Consider the following 27905-nt stretch of genomic DNA (forward strand, 5'->3'; position numbering starts at 1 on the left):
AACAAAATTGGTCAAGTTTTATTATAAAACCATGGCAGAATCAATGTGAATACAGTTAAGCATAGACATGTTCCCTTTTGATCAAAGTGATTACAAGTATTCATTTCTGTGATGAGGCACTAGTAATAACTTCAGATTATTATATTTTAATGACTTACAGCACATCTAGGAGTTTTCTTCCAAAAGACAAGAATTCCTGACAGTGAACAGAAACTCCCTAGGCAGGTATTTTAAGGGCAAATCCTATTTAATAGCTCAACTTCCACTTAAAGCTGCAATATGAACTTTGGGTGACCCAACCAAATTCACAGAAATGTGCATTCTAGATCTGGTACTCATTAAAAGCAAGTCTAAGAAGCATAGATCAGTTCCATGTGCGCTATTTCTATACATCCTGGTCTTAAGTTCAATTTTTTCATCTTACTTTGAAACTTGTGTACAAAACCTAAACAATATTTTTGGTTATTGAAAATAATTCAGCGGTTTAACATGGTACAATGATTATCTACACTACCTGCTCATTTTGTCAAACAAAACTATTCGAATTTTATTAACCAGGAAGTGGTTCCTACATAGTGCATCTAATAAGATAATTGACTAATTACAAACAAAAAAACACAATAGAGAAGAATATTTGTGAACTAAGGTTTCATTTTGTCATAATAAAGGGTCGGTAGAACCACTTTGTCCCTCATTGACATCAATGAGGGACTAAGTGAATTTAACTTAAGTAAAGCATCACCCCACCATTGCCTTGTGTACCATGGAATGCTAAATACATACCCAGTGCTAAGAGCTCAAGCCAATGTGAGTGAATATTAAAAAATTTAATTTCTCCTAATTAACAAATAGATTGAATTCAATCTCAGCAGAATCAAATGTCTGAAGCAGACGCCATACAAAACACTAGCCCTGGTCTCAGATCAGCTTCTGCTGTATAGCCAGCCAACTCCCATGGTTGACATAACTGCATAAACAGCTCTGGGACCAGGCTAACAAAACACTTGGAGGTTATGTCAGTGGTCTTTGGATGTACAAGCCAGTGCTTTTCATCATAAACTAGTGCAAATCAAATTACAGTTTTTGTTCACAGCAGGTCCCAGATCAGCTTCTGCTGTATAGCCAGCCAAATCCCATGGTTGACAAAAGGAATAAACAGATCTGGGACCAGGCTAAAGGCTTAGTTCACAGGTCAGTAGGGCTGTTTCTTGATGAAGCGAGAGAACATGGTGAAGGCAGCGATGGGCTTATCTGCGGGGACCATGTGACCTGAACCCTGTTGATAAACAAGGAGAAAGTTGATTAGCACTCTCCCGGCAAACTGGGTCATGTTCACTAGGGAACGCAAAGGAAAACACTTAAATGTTTTGAAAAAACAGAACTCCCAGTTTGTCTGTTTTCATCCATTTGGTGTCTAATGAACACAACCCTGATTTAAAGCACTCGTGTTTTTCCAGACAAGACTGAACACAACATGTAGCTTCAGAGAAAGTCCAGATTTAAGAGAACGGTGTCTTACCACAGTACCTGCTTCCCCAGAGAGGAAGGTTAAAAGCTTTTTACTGCAGTGATTGGGATGCAGGCTACAGCTACAATGTACTGTATACCTGACAGCAAAACCGACTGTCTGGTCGGAAACGTCTATCAAAAACCTCCAACTATCCCCTATTCCTTTGGTTTAACAGACGGGAGGAAGCAGTTTGGTGACCAAGACTGTTCTGTGAATCGTTGTCTTGCCTGAGATTGAAACCTTGCCTAGCCTTCAGCTCAGTGATCTAATACAAAGTCTTTTGGGGTTACAATTGCTCTACATAATGGAGTTAGTTTGCCACAGATCCACAAACAGGCTAGAGACTAGTGGAGAGGGCAGGGGGTTAGAGTTTAGTGTGTGTATAGCATGTTAATGAAATTTGTTCTAAATGATAGTACTTGCAGCCAGAAATCCATACAGCCAGAGGTAATGATGGAACACAAGGTCAAATTTTCTATTTGGTTGAATCGTTACCTTGACGGTGAGGAAGGCCAAGTTGGAGAACTCCTTGACAAAACCGCCCACCTGCTGGCTCTCGCCGGTGTAGTAGAGCCAAGGCCTCCTCTTCACCTGGACCTGGGGAGAGATGGGCCAGAGGTCAAGGGTCATGCCACAGCATAGAACAGGGTGAAGTTGTTGCTGATCTTGCATCAGTTTAGTATTTCCCACTAAATTGATTGTGAGAGGGGAATCAGATCCTAGCGCTGTACTCAAGGGAAACTTCCCATGGTGCACATTGAACATTAATGAGGCTGCTGGTGTCATGTCCGGTTCTGTTTTTCCATCCAGTCACGTAGTGTCTTTACTTTGTGCAAAAGGTTAATGTACCTCCTGCTGGAGAGACTCCACGAACCACTCGTCCCCAAGGAAGTTGCAGGCCATGTCTACGTCGCCGTTGTACACCAGCACTCTGTATTTCTACAAGACAGACAGAAAACATTTATAGTACTACTGCCAAGACCCCTAATTACAGTCAGACCTGGGTTCATACACATACAGTACCAGTCAGAAGTTGACACCTACTCATTCCAGGATTTCTATATTGTAGACTAGTGATATCAAACATATGAAACATAGGGAATCATGTAGTAACCAAAAAGTGTTATATCAAAATGTATATATGTGAGATTCTTCAAAGTAGCCACGCTTTGGCATCATCTCAACAAGCTTCATGAGGTAGTCACCTGGAATGCAATTCAATTAACATGGGTGCCTTGTTAAAAGTGAATTTGTGGAATTTCTTTCCTTAATGTGTTTGAGCCAATCCGTTGTGTTATGACAAGGTAGGGGTGGTATACAGAAGATAACCCTATTTGGTAAAAGACCAAGTCCATATTATTGCAAGAAAAGCTCAAATAAGCAAAGAGAAATGCAGTCCATCATTTCTTTAAGACATGAAGGTCAGTAGATACGGAACATTTCAAGAACTTTGAAAGTATCTTCAAGTGCAGTCGCATAAACCCATCAAGTGCTATGATGAAACTGGTTCTCATGAGGACCGCCACAGGAAAGGAATACCCAGAGTTACCTCTGCCGCAGAGGATAGGTTCATTAGAGTTACCAGCCTCAGATTGCAGCCCAAATAAAAGCTTCACGGAGTTCAAGTAACAGATACATCTCAACATCAACTGTTCAGAGGAGACTGCATGAAATCAGGCCTTCATAGTCAAAATGCTGCAAAGAAACCACATCAATAAGTAGAGACTTGCTTAGGCCAAGAAACATGAGCAATTGCATTAGACCGGTAGAAATCAGTCCTTAGGTCTGGTGAGTCCAAATTTGAGGTTTTTGGTTCCAAAACGCAGATTAGGTGAACAGATGATCGCCGCATATGTGGTTCCCACCATGAAGCATGGAGGTGTGAGGGTGCTTTGCTGGTGACACCATCTGATTTATTTAGAATTCAAGGAACACCTAACCAGCGATACACCATCCTATCTGACTTGCACTTAGTGGGACTATCATTTGTTTTTCAACAGGACAATGACCAAAACACCGCCAGGCTGTAAAAGAGCTATTTGACCAAGAAGGAAAGTGATTGAGTGTTGCATCAGATGACCTGGCTCCACAATCCCCTGACCTGAACCCAATTAAAATGGTTTGGGATGAGTTGGACCACAGAGTGAAGGAAAAGCAGCCAAGTGCTCAGCATGTGGGAACTCCTTCAAGACTGTTGGAAAAGCATTCCAGGCGAAGCTGGTTGAGCGAACACAGAGTGCAAAGCTGTCAAGGCAAAGGGTGGCTACTTTGAAGAATCTCAAATATATATTTTGGTGTGTTTAACACATGATTCCATAGAGTGGCAAGAAGAAGTATGACCCCTTTGGAATTAACTTTATTTCCGCATAAATTGGTCATAGAATTTGATCTTCAACTAAGTCACAACAATAGTGTGCTTAAACTAATAACAAATTGTATTTCCCTTGTCTATATTGAGTGGCGCAGCAGTCTAAGGCACTGCATCTCGGTGCTAGGAGTCACGACAGACCCTGGTTCAAATTCAATCTCACATCCAGCCATGATTGGTATTCCCATAGGGCAGTGCACAATTGGCCCAGCGTCATCTGGGTTTGGCCATCATTGTAAATAAAAATGTTCTGACATGCCTAGTTAAACATTCACAGTATAGGTTGGAAAAAGTATGTGAACCCAAAAGCTAATTTGAGGTAGCTAACCTGGAGTCCAATCAATGAGACTGGAGATGTTGGTTAGAGCTGCCCTGCCCTTTAAAAAAACCTCACAAAATTTGCTATTCACAAGAAGCATTGGCTGATGTGAACCATGCCTTGAACAAAAGAGATCTGAGGACCTAAGATTAACTTGCAAAAAGCTGGAAAGGGTTACAAAAGTATCTAAAAGCTTTGATGGTCATCAGTTCACAGTAAGACAAATATCTATAAATGGAGAAAGTTCAGCACTGTTGCTACTCTCCCTAGGAGTGGCAATAGTTGATGTCTTCACTACTATTCTACACTGTAGAATAGTGAATTAAAAAAACCTGGAATTAACTTTTGACTGGATGCATGTACACACCTCAAGTGATGGCGCCTGCCTGGAGTGCCATATAATGGTTCTAATAGTGCAAACCCTCCACCATATATTGGCGCCATTGTTCCAGGCAAGCTCAAACACAGTATATGGAAGAAAATACTCTAACTAGCTCACCAGCGCTCCCAACAGCTTCAGGTACTGCTTCCTCACGTCCATGTACAGCCGGTTGTAGTTCAGATTCACCTCAGCACTGTAACAGCAGAGAACACAAATAGTCCAGATAGATCAAGACCTAAACCTACAGTTATTTATATTGATGCAGTGATGGGGAAAACAGGTCCAGTCTGAACCACAAAATGGCACTGTTATCAATTAAACAATTTAACCCAACGCAAGTTTGTTGCTCTCCGAACCAATCACCTTAGAATTGGCCCCAGTCACTCAGTGAAACCCTTCTCACACCATCATGCCGACCCAAAATGACAGGTTCCAACAACTTGGGTGAATGAGTAACCAAGATTGTGCAGCTCTGCCCCACTCAGTATTACAGAAATGGGTATTGTATAAAAATAAAACACATTCTCCTAGGTAATCTAGACTATAAACCCACCCTCGTCCTGTAAAGGGTTAAAGGCCTCAGTGTCAAGACCTGGACGTAGGACCTGTATCTTGACCATATTATCTACCCTCTGAACGTTAGATAGCCGTGAGTCAAGTTCCCTCGTCCTTGTACCCAACGTAACTTCGTCACTTACCTGCATACCACCCAGGGTAGAGCAGAGGGGGAGATGTGGAGGGCTGCTTTGACGTAGGGGTTGTTGAGGTACAAGGTAGACGGGGTAGAATTGGTGCAGGGAGGGTCCAGCCTCACAAGCTTGTACAGAGACATCACACCCTTCAGCTTCTACGAGATCGGAGAGGTACACAACTAAGGCCGGATATACAGTCTCCTACACCAGGGTTGGGGTCAATTTGAATTGAAGTCAGAAGCATTTGAATTTAAAATTCATATAATGAAAGACTTGATTTGCAGTCAGAATATGTTCTCTGCCTTTGGTCAACCCTGCACTAGACATACTATGACGTAATCATGCATCGTACAGATGGGCTCCTTATGGACATTTTGGTGCAAGTAGGTTGAAACCATGCTTGCTCTTTACGTTTTGCTACAGAGACCGCTTGGAGTATATACACCCAGCCTTACTGATGAGAAAATCTAAGGTACTGCTAAAATACCCAAAACTAAAAATAACCATTGCGTACAGCTAATACATAATTATAACAAATCAGCTAGAATGAACATCCAAAGATTTGAAAAAGCACAATTGAAACAGGTCCTCAGTAAATTAAATTTACCTGGTTCCAGAGTTGAGTCCATTCATGGTTAATGAAACTGTTACCCAGATCTCGAATCACCAAGTTCCCATTGTCAAAGCTGCACAGAGAACATCAACATGTCAGAGAAGAAAGCAAGAGGACATTAACACATCTGGAGTAGAAGAGGGACACCTACTAGCTTAACCTATGCAGAGCCATATACACGTGGTGAGAGGAGTTACTATAGGGCTCTGCATACAGGAGGTCCTATGTCATGACTTGGGTTCAGATCAGGTTACAGTGGGTCCGCTCAACAGCACCCTCTCCCACAGAGGGGAAGAGGGGTGAAGCTGCCTGTTTTATGACAGTCGTAAATACCTGCAGGGAAACTCGCCCACTCTCAGAAATGGAAGTTATATCCCTTTGTTCCCCCAGAGAGAGACACATTGCATTATGGTAACATCAAAAGGTTGAAAGAAACAATATGTCTGTATTCCAAGCAGTTGGAAGGGTCAGTGGGTACTTAAAACAATGATATCGAATTCATTACTAATTTGTGGTGTAACAAAGGACAGGAGAATGTGTATATTTCCCAGTGATCAGATTCACATCCAAATGTTGGGGAACTTATGATTAAATATGAAACTTAGAGATGTAATGTTGGCCTTCTAAAATGAGAGAAATGGTTTTTTCCATATGAAGTCTTAACCAAGTCAGTGGCCACGCAAGCACAGACATTACTCCTTTTGTAAACACCCTTTCTTTCAAATGAGCGGCCGTTCATGTGCAAAATATTTGCATTTCCATGAGCCTAGTTCTCAACTGTATGTAATTTGTCCCCATTACTTTCAATTGTCTACCAAGTCGTCATAGGGTTTAGTCCACTAGGAATTTGCATTATGTAGTAATCAATGTATAAGCTATTCTGTTTGTATGTTTAAGTAATTCTGTGCGATTATTTATTTAAGCCAATTCACATATCGCCGATTCATCATTTATGCTGGGGTTCGTGCAGATAAGCAATGATTTAGCGACATTCAGAATGAGACAGGTCAAAGGTAACAATTTTGATGACTAAAAGATTTCACATTGAGTTAATTCAGAAAACGGTAACTCAACTTTTCCGTGGTGCACCAAGACCGCAAATGAGTTAATTGTTACAGGATTAATTTAATAGTAATAATTAGTTAATCGATTTGATATATCATAACATTAATGATAGCCAAGACAACTACATATGTGGGGGAAAACTACCTGCCCTCCAGGACACCTACACCACAGGAAGGTCAAAAAGATCAAGGACTACAACCACCTGAGCCACTGCCTGTTCACCCCGCTATCATCCAGAAGGCGAGGTCAGTACAGGTGCATCAAAGCTGGGACCGAGAGACTGAAAAACAGCTTCTATCTCAAGGCCATCAGACTGTTAAACAGCCATCACTAACATTGAGTGACTGCTGCCAACATACTGACTCAAATCTCTAGCCACTTTAATAATAATTGTAAAAAAAGGGATGTAATAAATGTACCACTAGTCACGTAAACAATGTTTACATTCCCTACATTACTCATCTCATGTATATACACTGTACTCTATACCATCTACTACATCTTGCCTATGCCGTTCAGCCAATACATATATATTCTTAATCATTCCATTACACTTGTGTATAAGGTAGTTGTGAAATTGTTAAATGTTCTGACCATGCAGTAGTATCTGCTAACCATGTGTATGTGACCAATAAAATTAGATTTTAAGAGTTTAGGACCTACTGTATGCAGAGCCCTATACTTAACTCAGCAAAAAAAGAAATATCCTGTCAACTGCGTTTATTTTCAGCAAACTTAACATGTGCATATTTGTGTGAACATAAGATTCAGACAAACTGAACAAGTTCCACAGACGTGTGACTAACAGAAATTGATTAATATGTCCCTGAACAAGGGGGGGGGGGGTCAAAATCAAAAGTCAGTATCTGGTGTGGCCACCAGCTGCATAAAGTACAGCAGTGCATCTCATTGACTACACCAGATTTACCAGTTCTTGCGAGATGTTACCCCTCTTCCACCAAGGCACCTGCAAGTTCCAGGACATTTCAGGGTGGAATGGCCCTAGCTCTCACCCTCCGAGCCAACAGGTCCCAGACGTGCTCAATGGGATTGATCCGGGTTTTTCGCTGGCCATGGCAGAACTGACATTCCTGTCTTGCAGGAAATCACGCACAGAATGGCTGGTGGCATTGTCATGCTGGAGGGTCATGTCAGGATGAGCCTGCAGGAAGGGTACCACATGAGGGAGGAGGATATCTTCCCCGTAACGCTCAGTGTTGAGATTGCCTGCAATGACAAGCTCAGTCCGATGACGCTGTGTCACACCGCCCCGCCACATCCAAATCGATCCCGCGCCAGAGTACAGGCCTCGGTGTAATGCTCATTCCTTCGACGATAAACGCGAATCCGACCATCACCCCTGGTGAGACAAAACCGTGACTCGTCAGTAAAAGCCCTTTTTGCCAGTCCTGTCTGGTCCAGCGACAGTGGGTTTGTGCCCATAGGCCATGTTGTTGCTGGTGATGTCTGGTGAGGACCTGCCTTACAACAGGCCTACAAGCCCTCAGTCCAGCCTCTCAGCCTATTGCGGACAGCCTGAGCAGGAACGATTGTGCATTCCTGGTGTAACTCGGGCGGTTATACCATCCTGTACCTGTTCCTCAGGTGTGATGTTCGGATGTACCGATCCTGTGCAGGTGTTGTTACACGTGGTCTGCCACAGCTGTCCGTCCTGTCTCCCTGTCTTAGGCGTCTCACAATACGGACATTGCAATTTCTTGCCCTGGCCACATCTGCAGTCCTCATGACCCCTTGCAGCATCCCTAAGGCACGTTCACACAGATGATGTGGGCATCTTCCTTGGTGTTTTTCCAGAGTCAGTAGAAAGGCCTCTTTAGTGTCCTAAGTTTTCATAACTGTGACCTTAATTGCCTAAGCTGTTAGTGTCTTAACGACCATTCCACAGGTGCATGTTTATGGTTAATTGAACAACCATGGGAAACAGTGTTTAAACCCTTTACAGTGAAGATCTGTGAAGTTCTGGATTTTTATGAATTATCTTTGAAAGACAGGATCCTAGAAAAGGGACATTTACATACGTGGTTAGAGTTAAAGGCAACTTTGGTCAACCGGTACCAAAAGTGGTTCACCTTTTTAACAGGTATATTTCTATGGCAACAAAACCTTCAGAATGAACCTGTTGCAGGGCAGACACTCAATTTATCCTGAATGAAGTGTGAGCCGCAACTTGAGGACCAATGAAATCAACCGTCACTCTTAAAGATAGCTTCAGAAGCCACTTCATACGAGGAAGATGACCGATTAAATACAGGTTTTAAAATGACAATCACATTTAGTAATGAGAATTTAACTTCACGCACAGTAAAAAGTAACGCTATGTATTGCTTGTGAATTGATAAGCAATACACTGATAATAAAATAAAGCCAGCACTTCTATAAGAGCCCATTTCACACCATAGTCTGCAGAATCTGTAAGATGGTGTTTCGTTTTGATTTCAGCACAAATTACAATGTGGCACTAACTTATCAATCCAAGGGTGTTTCACATGGTCTCAATGAAGAGTTGGGCGTTCGACTAGCATGCATGACATGTACGTGCTAGACTTAGCGGCAGGCGGACGAGTAATAACCATAGTAGTATGGCTGAAGCTGGATAGCTTTAGAAAGCCCAATGTACCTTACCTAAAAGCATAGGATACCCCTCAGGTCTGAGATTCAGTTTAATTACCATAGCTTGTGTATTAAGCAGGGTAGGGTGTACATTCCAATTCAATCCAGGAAGTAAACAGAAAATCTAATTCCAAAATGAGTAAAATTTGGAATGTTAGCTTCCCGAATTTAATTGACCCCAACTTCAAACCCTTCATTTTCATGTAGAAGGAATTAAGCTGGTTCTTGTGTGAAGACAGTGAAATCTGTCAAGTAACTGGTCTTACCCGACTCGCTGGCCAACTCCTCCAGGACAGGGGGCATACAGGTTGTAGATGTTTAGTCCAGAATTGTAGACAACATCCTGCACCTCATTAAGCTAGGTGATATAAAGATCAAATTAATTTAGGTACCAGACAACTTGACACCTTCTCATTCAAGGTTCTTTATTTTTACTATTTTCTACATTATAGATTAGTGAAAACATAACTATGAACCCTTATAGAATCATGTAGAACCAAAAAAAGTGTTAAACAAATCAAAATATATTTTAGATTTGAGACTCTTCAAAGTAGTCACCCTTTGCCTTCACGACAGCTTTGCACTCTTGGCATTATCTCAACCAGCTTCATGAGGAATGCTTCTCCAACAGTCTTGAATGAGATCCCACATACACTGAACTGGCTACTTTTCCTTCACTCTGCGGTCCAACTCATCCCAAACCATCTCAATTGGGTTGAGGTCAGGGGATTGTGGAGGACAGATCATCTGATGCAGCACTCCATCACTCTCCTTCTTGGTCAAATAGCTCTTACACAGCCTGGAGGTGTTTTGGTCATTGTCCTGTTGAAAAACAAATGATCGTCCCACTAAGCGCAAGTCAGATAGGATGGTGTATCACTACAGAATGTTGTGGTAACCATGTCTTGAATTAAATCAAATCAGACTCGCCAGCAAAGCACCCCCACGCTTCATGGTGTGAACCACACATGCGGAGATCATCCGTTCCCTTACTCTGCGCCACAAAGACACAGCGGTTGGAACCAAAAATCGAATTTGGACTCATCCGTCTTAAGGACAGAATTCCACCGGTCTAATGTCCATTAGTAGTGTTTCTTGGCCCTAGCAAGTCTTATCGGTGTCCTTTAGCAGTGGTTTCTTTTAGAGGTTGACCGATAATGATTTTTTCAACAGCCATACTGATTGGAGGACCAAAAAAAGCCGATACCGGTTAAATATCACACACTGAATGACGAACTCATTTTAACTTTATATCTATTTAGTCTCAAATAAAGGAAACGTTCAATTTGGTTTAAATAATGCAAAAAGTGTAACATGTGCCATGTAAAAAGTCTAACGTTTAAGTTCCTTGCTTAGAACATATGAAAGCTGGTGGTTCCTTTTAACATGAGTCTTCAATATTCCCAGTTAAGAAGTTTTAGGTTGTAGTTATAGGAATTAAAGGACCATCTCTATACCATTTGTATTTCATATACCTTTGACTTTTGGATGTTCTTACGGGCACTTAAGCATTGCCAGCCTAATCTCAGGAGTTGATGTGCTGTTATGACTTCAAGCCTAATGCTTGAAGCACAGTGAAGGGCTGCTGGCAAAACGCAGGAAAGTGTTGTTTGAATGAATGCTTACGAGCCTGCTGCTGCCTACCACCGCTCAGACCATAGACTTAATTATAATAAACAGAAATACGAGCCGTGGTCAAATCCGGAAACAATCACTTCAAAAACAAAACTTTTTCAGTGAAATACAGAACCGTTCAGTATTTTAAATCAAACGGGTGGCATCCAGTCTAAATATTGTACAACCGTCAATATTGTCATAATTCTGTAAAAGTCTAGCAATTTACAGTCTTAGTTAGGAAGAAATGGTCGTCACAGTTCGCAAAGAGCCAGGTGGCCCAAACTGCTGCATACAGTCCGACTCTGCTTGCACAGAACGCAAGTGAAGGGACACAATTTCCCTAAGTAAAAGAAATTCATGTTAGCAGGCAATTTTAACTAAATATTCCGTTTTTTTTTTTTTTTTTTAACACACTTGTGTATTGATTTTTTGAAAGGCATTGATGTTTATGGTTAGGTACACATTGGTGCAATGGCAGTGTTTTTTCCCCACAAAGGTGCTTATTAAAATCACCCGTTTGGCTAAGTAGGCTGTGATTCGATGATAAATTAACAGGCACCGCATTATATGCAACGCAGGACAAGCTAAATAAACATGTGTAGTTAACTAGTGATAATGTGAGATTATTATTTTTTTTTTTTATAAGATAAGTTTAATGCTAGCTAGCAACTTAACTCCTTGCTGCACTCGCATTACAGTTGGTCAGCCTGCCACGCAGTCTCCTCGGAGTACAATCGGCCTCAAAATGCTGATTGCTATGAAAACTTGAAATCGGCCATGCCGGTTAATCGGTCGACCACTAGTTACTTTGCAGCAATTCGACCATGAAAGCCTGATTGAGTCTCCTCTGAACAGTTGATGTGTGTTACTTGAACTCCTTGAAGCATTTATTTGGGCTACAATCTGAGGTGTAGTTAATTACCAATTTTTGAAGCTGGTAACTCTGCTGCAGAGGATAAGTTCATTAGAGGTAACTCAGGGTCTTCCTTTCCTGTGGCGGTCCTCATGAGCCAGTTTCATCGCAACTGCACTTAAAGAAACTTTCAAAGTTCTTAATTTTTCAGACTGACCTTCATGTCTTAAAGTAATGGACTGCATTTCTCTTTGCTTATTTGAGCTTTTCTTGCCATAATATGGACTTGGTCTTTTACCAAATAGGGCAATCTTCTGTATACCATCACTACCTTGTCATAACACAAATGATATTCTAAAACGCTTTGCAGAAAGAAAATCCACAAATTAGCTTTTAACAATGCACACCTATTATTGAAATGCATTCGAGGTGACTACCTCATGAAGCTGGTTGAGAATGCAAAACACTCAAGTGTGGCTACTTTAAACAAATCAAAATATATTTATATTTCTTTAAAAACACTTGGTTACTACATGATTCCATAGGTGGAATTTCATAGTTGATGTATTAATTATTCTACAATGTAGAAAACAGTAAAAATCAAACACCCTGGAATGAGTAAGTGTCCAAACTTTTGACTGGTACTGTGTATAGAAATAGTAAAACATGTAAATTGGTGCTGACAGAATTTTACACAAACTAGTCATTGCAACTACTGAATATACCTCTACACTTAAAATCATTTAGTGTTTTGTTTCCATTGAGAATCAATGTGACCGAAGAATGTTGTCAATAAATCCAAGACCTATTAAAAATGGAGAATCAATCATAGTAAATGGACTCACATTGCTGGAGCAGTTGGGGTTCTGATTGTTGTAGAAGTCACATTGTCCACCATCGCAGCAATAGGCCTGCAAGTCAATCCACAACCTGCCAGGAAGACAGAACCACATAACCAGTGGTAATTCATTCTGTGCATGTAGGCTTCACTTAACCAAGCCTGACTAAGTGCTAGTCTGTTGGTGCCATCATACCCAGCATGCTTAGCTTTGACAAAATGTAAGTTGGCAAGGGCACAAACAGATCTGAGACCAGGATATGACATTAGGAAAACGCAATAACAGTACCTTGTCCCAAGGAGTCCATGGTAATAAGCAAAGTAGACGAGAGAGTTGTCATTCATCTCATAACTTGACATCCCATTGCCAACTGCAATACCCTGGGAGAAAAAAACATTTGTTCATCTGATTATTTGTATTAGGGATTGCAATTTGCTTCCTTGGAAGGAACTGCTACTCTACCTGGGGTCCAAACACATTGAGGAACTTAGATCACATATACCACTACAATACAAAATGTACACTGCTCAAAAAAATAAAGGGAACACTAAAATAACACATCCTAGATCTGAATGAATGAAATATTCTTATTAAATACTTTTTTCTTTACATAGTTGAATGTGCTGACAACAAAATCACACAAAAATTATCAATGGAAATCAAATTTATCAACCCATGGAGGTCTGGATTTGGAGTCACACAAAATTAAAGTGGAAAACCACACTACAGGCTGATCCAACTTTGATGTAATGTCCTTAAAACAAGTCAAAATGAGGCTCAGTAGTGCGTGTGGCCTCCACGTGCCTGTATGACCTCCCTACAACGCCTGGGCATGCTCCTGATGAGGTGGCGGATGGTCTCCTGAGGGATCTCCTCCCAGACCTGGACTAAAGCATCCGCCAACTCCTGGACAGTCTGTGGTGCAACGTGGCGTTGGTGGATGGAGCGAGACACGATGTCCCAGATGTGCTCAATTGGATTCAGGTCTGGGGAACGGGCGGGCCAGTCCATAGCATCAATGCCTTCCTCTTGCAGGAACTGCTGACACACTCCAGCCACATGAGGTCTAGCATTGTCTTGCATTAGGAGGAACCCAGGGCCAACCGCACCAGCATATGGTCTCACAAGGGGTCTGAGGATCTCATCTCGGTACCTAATGGCAGTCAGGCTACCTCTGGCGAGCACATGGAGGGCTGTGCGGCCCCCCAAAGAAATGCCACCCCACGACTGACCCGCCGCCAAACCGGTCATGCTGGAGGATGTTGCAGGCAGCAGAACGTTCTCCACGGCGTCTCCAGACTCTGTCACATGTGCTCAGTGTGAACCTGCTTTCATCTGTGAAGAGCACAGGGCGCCAGTGGTGAATTTGCCAATCTTGGTGTTCTCTGGCAAATGCCAAACGTCCTGCACGGTGTTGGGCTGTAAGCACAACCCCCACCTGTGGACGTCGGGCCCTCATACCACCCTCATGGAGTCTGTTTCTGACCGTTTGAGCAGACACATGCACATTTGTGGCCCGCTGGAGGTCATTTTGCAGGGCTCTGGCAGTGCTCCTCCCTGCTCCTCCTTCCACAAAGGCGGAGGTAGCGGTCCTGCTGCTGGGTTGTTGCCCTCCTACGGCCTCCTCCACGTCTCCTGATGTACTGGCCTGTCTCATGGTAGCGCCTCCATGCTCTGGACACTACGCTGACAGACACAGCAAACCTTCTTGCCACAGCTCGCATTGATGTGCCATCCTGGATGAGCTGCACTACCTGAGCCACTTGTGTGGGTTGTAGACTCCGTCTCATGCTACCACTAGAGTGAAAGCACCGCCAGCATTCAAAAGTGACCAAAACATCAGCCAGGAAGCATAGGAACTGAGAAGTGGTCTGTGGTCACCACCTGCAGAACCACTCCTTTATTGGGGGTGTCTTGCTAATTGCCTATAATTTCCACCTTATGTCTATTCCATTTGCACAACAGCATGTGAAATTTATTGTCAATCAGTGTTGCTTCCTAAGTGGACAGTTTGATTTCACAGAAGTGTGATTGACCTGGAGTTACATTGTGTTGTTTAAGTGTTCCCTTTATTTTTTTGAACAGTGTATAATAACCCCATACAACAATATTATCATTTACATGTAGGTAGAGTGTGCATATGAGTGTCTTCACAGTACCTGCTGTTCCATAAAGTGCATTTTTATATATTTTTTAATCTAATTCTAGCACTTGCATCAGTTACCTGATGTGGAATAGAGTTCCACGTAGTACTGTACACCTCCCTTAGTCTGTTCTGGACTTGGTGACTAAGAGACCTCTGGTGGCATTGCTTGTGGGGTATGCATTAGTGACTGAGCTGTGTGCAAGTAGTTTAAAACAGACAGCACGCTACATTCAAATTGTCAACCTCTTGCATAAACAAGTAGGGATGAAGTCAAACTCTCCTCCACTTGAGCCATGAGAGATTGACATACATATCATTAATGTTAGCTCCCCGTGTACATATAAGGGCCAGCCATGCTGCCTTCTGAGACAATAGTACTTTTGAGGTCCCCGTGGCACCTCACCACACGACTGAACAGTAGTCAAGGTGCGACAAAACTAGGGCCTGCCTTGATAGCGTTGGTAAGGCAGAGCAGCATTTATTATGGACAGACTACTCCATCTTAGCTACTACTGTATCAACATGTTATGACCATGACAGTTTAGAATCCAGCATTACTCAGAGCAGTTTAGTCACCAAAACTTGCTCAATTTCCACATTACAAGATTTAGTTAAGGTTTAAGTTAATGATTTGTCCAATACAATGCTTTTAGTTTTAGAACTATTTAGGACCAACTTATTCCTTGCCACCCATTCTGAAACTGCAGCTCTTTAAGCGTTGCAGTCATTTCAGTCACTAACGTGCAGTGTTGAGTCATCCGGATTCATAGACACTGAATTTACTCAAAGCCAGTTTATTTTACCACCAGGTAGGCCAGTTGAGAACAAGTTCGCATTTACTACTGCAACCTGGCCAAGATAAAGCAAAGCAACAATATTATTTCACTGTATCACAATTCCAGCAGGTCAGAAGTTCATACACTAAGTTGACTGTGCCTTTAAACAGCATGGAAAATTTCAGAGAAGGATGTCATTGCTTTACAAGCTTCTGATTGACTCAAATGATGTCAATTAGCCTATTGGAGGTGTACCTGTGGATATATTTCAAGGCCTACCTTCAAACTCAGTACCTCTGCAATTTCCAAATCCCTGAAGGTTCCACATTCATCTGTACAAACAATAGTACGCAACTATAAACACCATGGGACCACGCAGCCATCATACTGCTGAGGAAGGAGACGCGTTATGTCTCCTATAGATGAACGTACTTTGTTGCGGAAAGTGCAAATCAATCCCAGAACAGCAAAGGACCTTGAAGATGCTGGAGGAAACAGGTACAAAAGTATCTATATCCACATAACCTGAAAGCCCGCTCAGCAAGGAAGCCACTACTCCAAAACCGACAAAAAGCCAGACTACAGTTTGCAGATGCACATGGGGACAAAGATCGTACTTTTTGGAGAAATGTCCTCTGGTCTGATACAAAAATAGAACTGTTTGGCCATAATGACCATTGTTATGTTTGGAGGATAAAGGGGGAGGTTTGCAAGCCAAAGAAACCCATCCCAACCTTGAAGCATGGGGGTGACAGCATCATGTTGTGGGGGTGCTTTGCTGCAGGAGTGACTGGTGCACTTCACAAAATAGATGGCATCATGAGGAAGGAAAATTATGTGGATATGTTGAAGCAACATCTCAAGACAGTCAGGAAGTTAAAGCTTGGTCGCAAATGGGTCTTCCAAATGGACAATGACCCCAAGCATACTTCCAAAGTTGTGGCAAAATGGCTTAAGGACAACAAAGTCAAGGTATTGGAGTGGCCATCACAAAGCCCTGACCTCAATCCTATAAAACATTTGTGGACAACACTGAAAAAGCGTGTACGAGCAAGGAGGCCTACAAACCTGACTCAGTTACACCATCTCTGTCAGGAGGAATGTGCCAAAAATTCACCCAAATTGTGGAAAGCTACTTGAAACGTTTGACCCAAGTTAAATTTAAAGGCAATGCTACTAAATACTAATTGAGTGCATGTAAACTTCTGAACCACTGGGAATGATACTAAAGAAAGCTATAAATCATTCTCTTATTTCACATGCTTCAAATAAAACAGTGATCCTTAATGACCTAACAGGGAATTTTTACTAGGATTAAATGTCAGGAATTATGAAAAACTGAGTTTAAATGTATTTGGCTAAGGTATGTAAACTTCAACTATGTGCAAGTAGAAATACTGGTGTGCAAAAGAGCAGAAAAACAAAAACAAATATGGGGATGAGGTAGGTAGTTAACACTGTAGTGATCGGTAAGCTGCTCTGACGCTTAAAGTTAGTGAGGGAGATATGTCTCCAGCTTCAGTGACTTCGAAATTCGTTCCAGTCATTGGCAGCAGATAATGGGAAGGAAAGGCAGCCAAATGTCACGTTGGCTTTGGGGATGACCAGTGAAATATACCTGCTGGAGCGTGTGTTGATATGGTGACCGGTGAGCTGAGATAAGGTGGGGCTTTACCAATGAATATGTAGCGAGGACCAGACAACAAGAGCATATAGGTCACAGTGGAGGGAGGCTATTTTGTAAATGACATTGCACAAAGTCAAGGATAGTCAGTTTTACAAGGGTATGTTTGGCAGCATGAGTGAAGGATGCTTTGTTGCGAAATAGGAAGCCGAGTCAAGATTTAATTTGGGATTGGAGATGTTTAATGTGAGTCTGGAAGGAGAGTTCAGTCTAACCAGTATCGTAGCTGAATCAGAATTAGTTAGGTAACATAGAAAATATGTTTTATTTACTTTATACTTGTCATTAGAATGTCTTCTTCTGGACTATACTGTTGGCAGTTGCATTTTCCTTTCTTCTTTAGGGAAAAGTCACTCGGGGCCCAGAGATGGGAGAGGTCAGGCTTGTCTTTTAAATGTCTGGTAATATGCAGAAAGGGAGAAGTCAGGTTTGAACATGGTCTTCAGATGTGAATATATCTGTGAAACCATGTTCAGGGCTCAACTATGTCTGTACTCCAGTCACACCCTCCTTTTCCCATTTGGGGGGGGGGGGGGGGGAGTATGGCAGTGTCTGGAACCATTGTATTACCCCTCTGATGTTGCATGAATCTTGACCTAGTATATGACCTAGAGGCTCACTCCCCTCCGTGAGCTTGTCCATGAGAGGGTGTATTTGAGATGGGAGTATCTAGAATTGACATGCCATTGGATGAGGTAATGTTTTGGTACTAGGAAGTACCAAGAACGAGAAGTAGAACCTCGTCTAAGAGACCAAACTGAACGATAATTTATAGCTAATGCTATCTGGCTATGGTATACTCCTCTTTCAAGTAAAAGGCCCTTTGTGAAGTTCCTAAAATCTGTGGTTCGTCATGTGAGGAGAGGGGTGTATCTTGGCTATAAAAGATACTAAGTATTATTTTGTAAGCACTCAGAATTCATTTATAGACACAGAATTGATCTGAGAGTCAAAGGCTATGGTGAAGCTCATATAATTAAAGATGGACTTTAAAATATAACTGACTTGTGTGGTTTGTAAACTCTCCTCATTTAGTAATACAGGAAATTACCACGTCAGACACCTAGGTATTTCAAGTTGTCCACATATTCTAAGTCAGAACCTTCCAGAGTAGTGATGCTAGTCGGGCGCGGGCAGCGATCGGTTGAAGAGCATGCATTTAGTTTTACTAGCATTTAAAAGCAGTTGGAAGCCACATGTTGTATGGCATTGAAGCTCATTTCAAGGTTTGTTAAGTGTCAGATGTATACAGAATGGTGTCTGCGTAAATGTGGATCAGAGAAACACCCGCAGCAAGAGCGGCATTGATATACAGAGAAAGAGTCAGCCCACGAATTGAACCCTGTGGCAACCCTATAGAGACTGCCAGAGATCCGGACAACGTTCCAGCTAGGTCGATATACAGAATTCTAACGTTTCTGCGCGATATTCTAAAAATACCTGTATCGCAAGAAGCGAGGTTATGAGCATTTGTCCGTGTGTTCTGATGTATTTTTAGTCTTGTTTACGTCGCGCTGCACCTTCCAATTTATACCCGAGATCAGTATATAACGAGATGCACCTCTGCCCTAAAAATGAGAATCGTTATCAAAAGGCAGGCGACAATTTTAAATAAGCCCATTGGACAGATTTTAGAGGGAAACCTCACTTTGCCTCTAAGGTATACACACCAAGCCCCTCCCCCTGCCACTCACACCAACAAAGTTGCAAGATCATCTCTGACAAGCCGTTAACTTGGGCCAACAGAAACGGTCATATGGAAAGGCTAAGATGCTTTTCAAACAGTTGGAGACATACAGGTGTGTTCCTGATGGGTTCTGACTTCTAAACTAATATCCTTATTCAGGTCACTGTGGGATAGAGGGGGATTGCAGAACATTTATATTCTGTCATAACATGTTAGACATCAGGTATCCTATGGAAAGGTGAAGGGCCACAGTCTAGTTTCATTGTTAGATTGTAATACTTGATACACCAGAAGTTAATGTTACATGTAGGAGGAATGTATATGGTGGGGTCAATTAAGGATGGATATGAGCTAGGAGCTTGGAATGTTACTGAGTAAGGCAATCACATGGTTGCAGTCACTGATAAGGTTGGAGACCTGTGGATTAGTGAGGAATGGGGACTGAGGTCAGGTCACATTAAGGGAGAAGGAGCAGTTTATTACCCACATCACTACATTTCCTGCCTAGCAATAAAGATGTAATGTTTAGAGGGAAGGAGGAGACTTCACCTAAAGTAGGGTGTGTGTACAGACACTGGCTGGTGGGAAAATCTGTCAGTTTCAGCCATTGGAACTGTTGGGTGAATAAACTTGGTTTGAGCTTTTCATAACTGTCTGTCAGGTTCTAAATAACCTGAAAAACAATTAAACTGTTGAACTTGTTAGCTAGCAAATATATCCAAGTTAACTAAACTTGAAATATAAAGATTAGTTGGCAAACCACTAGCACATGGGCTTGATGATTAGACGTTAGTTTTCTATAGCCTAATGCCCACTACAATAAGTTAAGGTGCATTATGCATGCTTGCTAGTTATGCATGCATGCTAGTTATATTTGTAACAAAGGGCATTTTCATAGACAGACTTGAAAGCCAGATAGTCAGTTAAATTAGCAGGTCTTATAGCAGTTATTATATTTAGCCTAGGTATAATTTAACAAGCCCTGAATTCATTAGATTATTGCTGACTGCTTGAAATGCAGTGTATTTGACTTTTAAAATTATACAAAGCTTATTTAGAGTAGACATGATTTTTAGGCCATGGCATTAGAGCTTGTGGGGGGGTAAACATTTTTTTTTTTAAATGGCGGTCTAGACAGCTGCCCTGGGGAATTCCTGATTTTACCTGGATTATGTTTAGAGGCTACCATTAAGGTACCTATACAAAATATAGCAGGGGTGGAAAGCCATACGACTTTTTCCATCAGACCAATAATGTCAAACGCTGCACTGAAGTCTAACAGCCCCCACAATCTTTTACATCATTCGTGTAAGTCCTGTGCTTGTTGAATGTCATTCCCTATAAGCATGCTCAAGTCTTGTCAATTGGTTTACTGTGAATTAGCATTGTATCTAGTCAGACAATATTTCCAAAAGGTTGGTAACAGGCTGATTGGTCAGCCATCTGAACCGGTAAAGGGGGCTATACCATTCTTGGGTAGCAGAATGACTTACTTTCCCTCCAGGCTTTAGGACACACTTTCTAGTAAGGTTAAAATTGAAGTAAAGCATAGCAATTTCGTCCCCTATTATGCACAGTAATTTTCCAGCCAAGTTGTCAGACCACGGTGGCTTGTCATAGACAGAACTTTCACCTCGTCCACACTTGTCTTTCATAATTTGGTCAGAGTCCTCAGACCTTCACTTGTTACTTTACACCCTTAATCTAAAATGTATTTAAATTGTTATTCCCCCTCAATCCACACAACACCCAATGACGACAAAGCAAAAACAAGTTCAGAAATGTTTGCAAAAGTACTACAAATCAACTGAAATATCACATTCCCATAAGCATAGACCCTTTACTTAGTACTTTGTTGAAGCACCTTTGGCAGCAATTACAACCGGGGTATGACATTACAATTACATTTCTTGGGTATGACACAAGCTTGACACACCTGTATTTGGGGAGTCTCCCATTCTTCTCTCCAGATCCTCTCAAGCTCTGTCAGGTTGGATGGGGAGCTTTGCAGCACAGCTATTTTCAGGTCTCTTTGATAGGGGTTCAAGTCCGGGCTCTGGCTGGGCCACTCAAGGACATTCAGAGACTTGTCACTAAGCCGCTCCTGCGTCGTCTTGCCTGTGTGCTTAGGGTCGTTGTCCTGTTGGAAGGTGAACCGTCACCCCAGTCTGAGGTCCCGACTGCTCTGGAGCAGGTTCTTATCATGGATTAATTTTTACATCAGAACAGAAAATCTTGTTTCTCATTGTTTCAGAGTCCTTTAAATGCCTTTTGGCAAACTCCAAGCAGGCTGTCATATGCCTTTCACTGAGTGGCTTCCGTCTGGCAACTACCATAAAGGCCTAATTGGTGGAGTGCTGCAGAGGTTGTCCTTCTGTAAGGTTCTCCCATCTCCACAGAGGAACTCTGGAGCTCTGTCAGACGCACCATCGGGTTCTTTGTCACCTACCTGACAAAGACGGGCAGCCAGCTCTCGGAAGAGTCTTGGTGGTTCCAAACTTCTTCCATTTAAGACTGATGGGGTCCACTGTTCTTGGGGACCTTCAATACTGCAGAAGTGTTTTTCTGGGACCCTTCCCCAGATCTGTAACGTGACACAATCCTGTCTCGGAGCTCTACAGACAGTTACGTCAACCTCATAGCTTGGTTTTTGCTCTGACATGCACCATCAACTGTGGGACCTTATAGACAGATGTGCCTTTCCAAATCCTGTCCAATCAAATGAATTTACCACAGGTAGACTACAATCAAGTTGTAGAAACATCTGAAGGATGAGAAATGGAAACAGGACGCACCTGAGCTCAATTTATAGTCTAATAGCCAAGGGTCTGAACATTTTTTTTTAAATTTTTTTTAGAAATACATTTACAAAAACCTGTTTTTGCTTGGTATTACAGGGTATTGTGTGTAGATTAAAAAAAACATTCAATCAATTTTAGAATTAAGCTATAACATAGCAAAATGTGGGACAAGTCAAAGGGTTTGAATACAATATACTTGATGTAGTGCTGGCCGGTCGCTGGCATGTCATGCCGAAATTTGCTAATCTCGCCAATGAAAACCATGGGTTGTGATTAATGAGCCAAAGTTTCATTCAAGGTGCTCCAATGCTTTTTACTATGATTTCTTAGTTTAGTATAATTACTTGTTTCTTCCGTTTAGTCACATGATCTATTTGCCAATCAGTTGTGTTGCCACTTATTGCCATACCTTTCGCCTCATCCCGCAACCATACCATTTTCTAATTCCTCAGGGATTGAACAGCTTAGTCACTTTCTAAAATGGATGCATGCTTATTAGTAACTGGAATAAGCAATTTCATAAGTGTCAAGTGCACATCTGGTTGCGCCTCATTACACACTCCTGTACATAGCCCATCTATAATTTAGCCCAAACAACAACCTCTTTACCTACTGTATTTATTTAGCTCCTTTGCACCCCATTATTTCTATCTCTACTTTGCACATTCTTCCACTGCAAACCAACCATTCCAGTGTTTACTTGCTATATTGTATTTACTTCGCCACCATGGCCTTATTTATATTTTTATTTAGTTATATATATATATTTTGTTTGCCTTCACCTCCCATCTCACCTCACTTGCTCACATTGTATATAGACTTATTTTTCACTGTATTATTGACTGTGTTTATTTTACTCCATGTGTAACTATGTGTTGTGTGTCGAACTGCTTTGCTTTATCTTGGCCAGGTCGCAATTGTAAATGAGAATGTGTTCTCAATTTGCCTACCTGGTTAAATAAAGGTGAAATAAAAAAAATAAAAAATAAAAACACCAGCAAATATTCTTTACAACATAAGAGTCCCTAGAAAACATATGTTTTCTTCTACACTATATTAGGCCCAGCCTTTGGTTTTCCTAGCTATGGCTATTAGGATGTATTGATCACAATATATGAACATGGACACTGCTTTAAAGCTAAAGATGTGATCAATACAATATTTCATTCCTGTACTCTTTGTAACTACCCTGGTAGGATGACTGAACCAGGTTGGAGGCACTGGTTACAGTTTGAAGCTTTTTCTTGAGTGGGCAGCTTGATGAAAGCCAGTCAATATTGAAAGCACCCAGAAAATAAACCTCTGGATAATGTTTGAAATGCCTGATAATGAGATAAACTGTTAGCACTTGGTGGTCTATAGCAACTCCGCACCATAATGAGCTATAGGGGAGGCAGATTAACCTGTTGCCATTAAACTGCAACAGTATTTAAAATGATCGTCTAAGCTTCACATGAATGTGGTTATGAATAGACATCATGATTTGGAGACCTGAAAATGTATCTATGAAATAGCCTACATTAGCCTGGAGGAAAAACATTACCATCCATTCTTACTTGAGGATTTAGGTGAAAATGTACCACAACCTAAACTGCTATTACAATGACAATTTTAAATGCAGTGGTGCGCATTAGGCTAAACCAAGCAGAACGCATGTCTTCAAAGACCAGTGTTAAAAAAACCATACAATGCAACAACTGTCAATGGGGGTAGACGTAGCCAGTAGACGTTTCCAAACATACAACTTGATCGCTCCCTTCTACCCATGGTAACTCAACCTCCTAGATCAGGAGGGACTGGATTGACAGGCATTAGTGAAGCCAGCTCAACCTTGCACTCAAATAGGCCAACCACTATGGATTTTACTCAATCCATTTATTCTGATTTGGCAGGGGACGAGAGACTTAAAGGGAAGAAGTCCTACAGATGCATCCCAGTCCCCATTGAGTGCCCTACTTTTCCCCATGGGATAGGGTGGCATTTGGGATTGCAGGCCATCTTTCTCACCTGCAGGTTCATGCTGGCGTCCTCCATCACTCTCTCTGCCAGGGTGGGGATGTAGATGCCGCCGTAGCTCTCGCCCGTCAGGAAGAACTCATTCTTGATGTACTCTGGGAAGGCTTTGAAGAACTCTTTCAATGCCAGGTAGTTATTCATGGACACCTAGAGAAAACAATATAGAACTCCATGAGCTTGTGTACAGTCCCAGCAGTAACTCCATTCATAGCACATAGCTATCAGATATTCATAATGCACAAGTCACCATTTGGCTTTATGTGCCAGTCTTGATGGGTGGTCCTGTGAGGCTCAGTTGGTAAAGGGTCGCAGGATGAATTGCAGTTAGTGTCACCAATACAATAGTGTGGCCATACATTTTTTGTAAGTCACATTGGATAAAAGCATCTGATAAATGGCTTTACATTAGGTTATTTAAAAATCAGTGGCAACGAGCAATCCCAGTGAAGTCACAAGTCAATTGGGTCCTGGGTTCCTCAACATATCTCCTAACTTGTTAATCAGTGGTTTTTCAGGTACCGTGCATATTGATAACTCACCTCAGTGTCATTGGTGGTGTAGTTGCTATCGTCTGAGTATGAAAATCCAACACCTGCTGGGGACTCCAGGTACAGCACGTTGGCAATCTAGAAACACCACACCTGCTATAATTCTTCAATGTGTATAAATGGAGCACTGACACCCACTGGAATGGTTAAGACAACAACTCAATCAAGGGTTTTTATTTTTACTATTTTCCACATTGTAGAAAAGTCATCAAAACTATGAAATAACCTAGTAACCAAAAAAAAGTGTCCAACAATTGAGACGGTTTGGGATTAGTTGGACTGTAGAGTGAAGGGAAAGCAGCCAACAAGTGCTCAGAATTTGTGAACTCCTTCAATGCTGTTGGAAAAGCATTCCAGGTGAAGCTGGTTGAGAGAACACCTGCAAAGCTGTCAAGGGTGGCTACTTTGGAGATTTTTTTTATTATTTTTTTAGATTTGTTGAACACTTGATTACGTCATAGTTGTCTTTATTATTCTACGACATAGGAAATAGTGTAAAGAAAAACCCCTGAATGAGGTGTCCAAACTTTTAACTGATACCAAGATATCTTTCTAGTGTGAGTGCCAGTCTGTGCCATCAAACAAAGGCTTGACAATTACAGCAATGACATTGTCAAGAGCACAAACAGACCTTGGACCAGGTTAGGGAAGATATGCTAGAGTAAAGAGACAAACCATGTTCCAGGAATAGGGGTTGTACTCCAGTGACATGCCATCATTCTGAATCTGAAATGAGAACATAAGACTGCGTTCAAAGACTACAGAACCACTGGCATGGCAACAACACAATACAACTTAAATGGAAGACAATGTTAATTTCAGTTTTAAGATAGCCCTCTGATCATTTACACTAGCAGGATAATTGATCTAGCAGCATTAATCTCTCATGGACAGATAATATGCATAAACCGAAGAATCTGTCACGACGGGATTGAATGCATAGGATAACAAGCAGCAGTTGCAGTGTTTGGGTTGTCATCTCTGATTATTTGGACATAGATGTGGCAAAGGCAGTACTTCAACTGCGACTGCTTTGCGCGTGTGGTGAAATTAGCGCAAGGGTTGGTGGTGCTTTGGCTGAGGGTTTCCTATTGAGAGAGATGACTTCTCACAAGTCTCAATTTTGAACAGGTATGGACCCAGAACTAAATCACAGCTGACCAAATATCCCAGAAGTAGAAGTGTAAACTGAGACTGTTATATTTAACTAGGAAAGTAAGTTAAGAACAAATTCTTATTTACAATGACAGCCTACCAAAAGGCCTCCTGCGGGGACAGAGCTGGGATTCATTATAAACGTAGAACAAAAGCACATCACGACAAGAGCCCTAAAACAACAAAGTATGGCAGCAACAAAGCATGGTAAAATTGGGCAGAGACAAAAGCAAAAGGGCAAAAAGGTAGAGACAACAATTAATCACTGGTAATCTAAAGTGTAAGAGGCACATAGCTTTTTGGGGGTTCTCCTTACCAAGAAAGGCCCATGTTCTATGAGCAGACCGTCAAGGGAGCTGCAGCCAGGGCCACCATTCAGCCACAGAACCACTGGGCTGGCAGCTGGATCCTTCTGAGACTCCACAAACCTGCATGACAGGTTCACATGAATGGAAGCGGTGTAGGACGTGGTACCCACATGAAGTCTATAGACATTAACTTGAGGAACTGATCAAATATAAACTACTGTCAAATGAAGCTGTGTACATGGTTTGAATATTTCCTCATACAAACCAAGACACTTCCTCATTGCTAAAGTCATGTGTCCTACACATAAAATGCTCCCTTCAGGTTTGAAATACATATGTAGCAAAGTAAATTAGTAGGACACTACTAGGCCATTATAATGGTTAAGAGACGGCTACCCACTCACCAGTAGTGAAGGTGTTTGTTGTCGGCCACATTGAAGTATCCCGAATACTGTTTGAAGTTAGGCTGCTTTTGAAGCCCAGGGAGAAACTTTATTTCATCCGCTTCAGGTGCGCCGAGTGTCCCCAAGGCTCCGAACAGCAGGGTCAACACCAAATTATACATCTGGGAGTAAAATTAACTGACATTTTAACCAGTTTACTAGTAACAAGTTATGACATGTCTAGACTTGAAAGACAATTTAACGTTAACGTTAGCTAGTTAAAGTCCGAGAAGATGTCAACAGTGATTGCAACAGGCTAGCCAAGGTTTAAGTAAACGGGTATTTGAGTTCACTGCATTTTTAATGCGCGGGATGAACCAACACTGGCACTTACCTTTTTCGTCGAATTAGGCCGTAGGTACCTACAAAACAGCTACAATACTTATGCACTCACAGATCACGGAAGGAGTAGTCATGTGTTCACTTTTGCGGCTGGAGCTCGTGATGAGCTGGTCACATGACAACGCATTAACGCGCTTCAAATTGCGCAGACGTTTGGCCTCACATGGTTGTCGGTAGTTACCACAGCCACAAAGTCAAAATTGGCTAGAGTGTAAAAATTCATGAAAAAAAGTTAGGGTTAGGCATAAGGTTAGCAGTGTGGTGTTGTGGGTGAAATTACAAGATTACATTATAATACTGTTATTGCATCAAATGGTTGTTTTATGCAACAGAACAGGGTTCTTATAACTTGTGTCTGTGTGATCTGAGAGGAGCTTTTGAGATAATTGATTTATGCCATAGAATGAGTTGATGTTTCTATGCTGTGAGGTACCAGTGATGAGATGGGAACCTTGTCTTAGGGGATAAACTCTGGTTTCCTTACTAAGGCTATCTGGCTGGGGATACTCCTTTCTCATATATAAAGTCTCACCTTGTGACCCATTCCATACATCTGTTGTTTGTCATGACCATTCAGGAGGATGCACTTTGCTATAAAATGCTGTGGCTCAAATCCGCTCGTTGACCTCTCAACTAATCATCTAAGGGTAGTTCGGCGACCAGCTTCATTATTGCAATAATTCATCAATGTTATTTATACGCTTTGAATAAAGTAATATCCTGATTGGTGATTGACCTTGTCTCTCCTCATTATTGATTAGAATTTCCACGACATTGGTTAGGCTTAAAATTGTAGAAATAGGCAGAGTTTGTGACTTTGTGGCTGTGGTAAACCGCAGTAAAGTTTTCATTTTGGATATTGGTTTGATATTTGGAGTTTGCTCATCAGTACAGCTTCGACGGAATGATTAGGATGATTAGGATGATATATCTAGAATCAGATGATGTCAGAGAACAAGGTACAGCCTTTTTCTCTGTTCTGTTCCATTTAAAAAAAGTGACTTTACATTGATTTCAATGGGGGAATATTATCCACTGACAACTAAGGGACCATGTGCAATCATGGGGCTGCAGGTAGCCGAGTGGTTAGAGCGTTGAACTAATAACCGG

The 27905-nt window shown here is 41.7% G+C and overlaps 1 protein-coding gene across 1 annotated transcript; it reads right to left on the reverse strand.

Moving 5' to 3' along the window:
- On the reverse strand, positions 1-26937 carry ctsa (cathepsin A). The gene is made up of 15 exons (XM_071336721.1): positions 26788-26937; positions 26415-26575; positions 26019-26130; positions 25223-25273; positions 24539-24625; positions 23991-24146; positions 13178-13269; positions 12896-12980; positions 9847-9938; positions 5879-5957; positions 5278-5426; positions 4697-4772; positions 2360-2449; positions 2006-2107; positions 1-1276 (listed from the first exon to the last, which is right to left on the reverse strand). The coding sequence occupies exons 2-15, from the start codon at positions 26573-26575 to the stop codon at positions 1193-1195; spliced, it is 1416 nt and encodes a 471-aa protein (XP_071192822.1). The 5' UTR covers positions 26788-26937; the 3' UTR covers positions 1-1192.
- Between the last annotated feature and the right edge of the window lie 968 nt (positions 26938-27905).

The sequence above is a fragment of the Salvelinus alpinus genome, chromosome 12 (genome assembly GCF_045679555.1).
Source record: "Salvelinus alpinus chromosome 12, SLU_Salpinus.1, whole genome shotgun sequence".
NCBI classification, from domain to species: domain Eukaryota; kingdom Metazoa; phylum Chordata; class Actinopteri; order Salmoniformes; family Salmonidae; genus Salvelinus; species Salvelinus alpinus.

Bases quoted from the DNA above. Each gene is read 5' to 3' on its own strand.
- ctsa (XM_071336721.1), bottom strand. From the start codon at position 26,575: ATGTATAATTTGGTGTTGACCCTGCTGTTCGGAGCCTTGGGGACACTC. The intron at 24,626-25,222 runs GTTTGTCTCTTT...TGGTGTTTCTAG, and splicing joins ACCCCTATTCCTGGAACATG to ATTGCCAACGTGCTGTACCT. The intron at 5,958-9,846 runs GTAAGACCAGTT...TTCTCTGTGCAG, and splicing joins GGAGTTGGCCAGCGAGTCGG to CTTTGACAATGGGAACTTGG.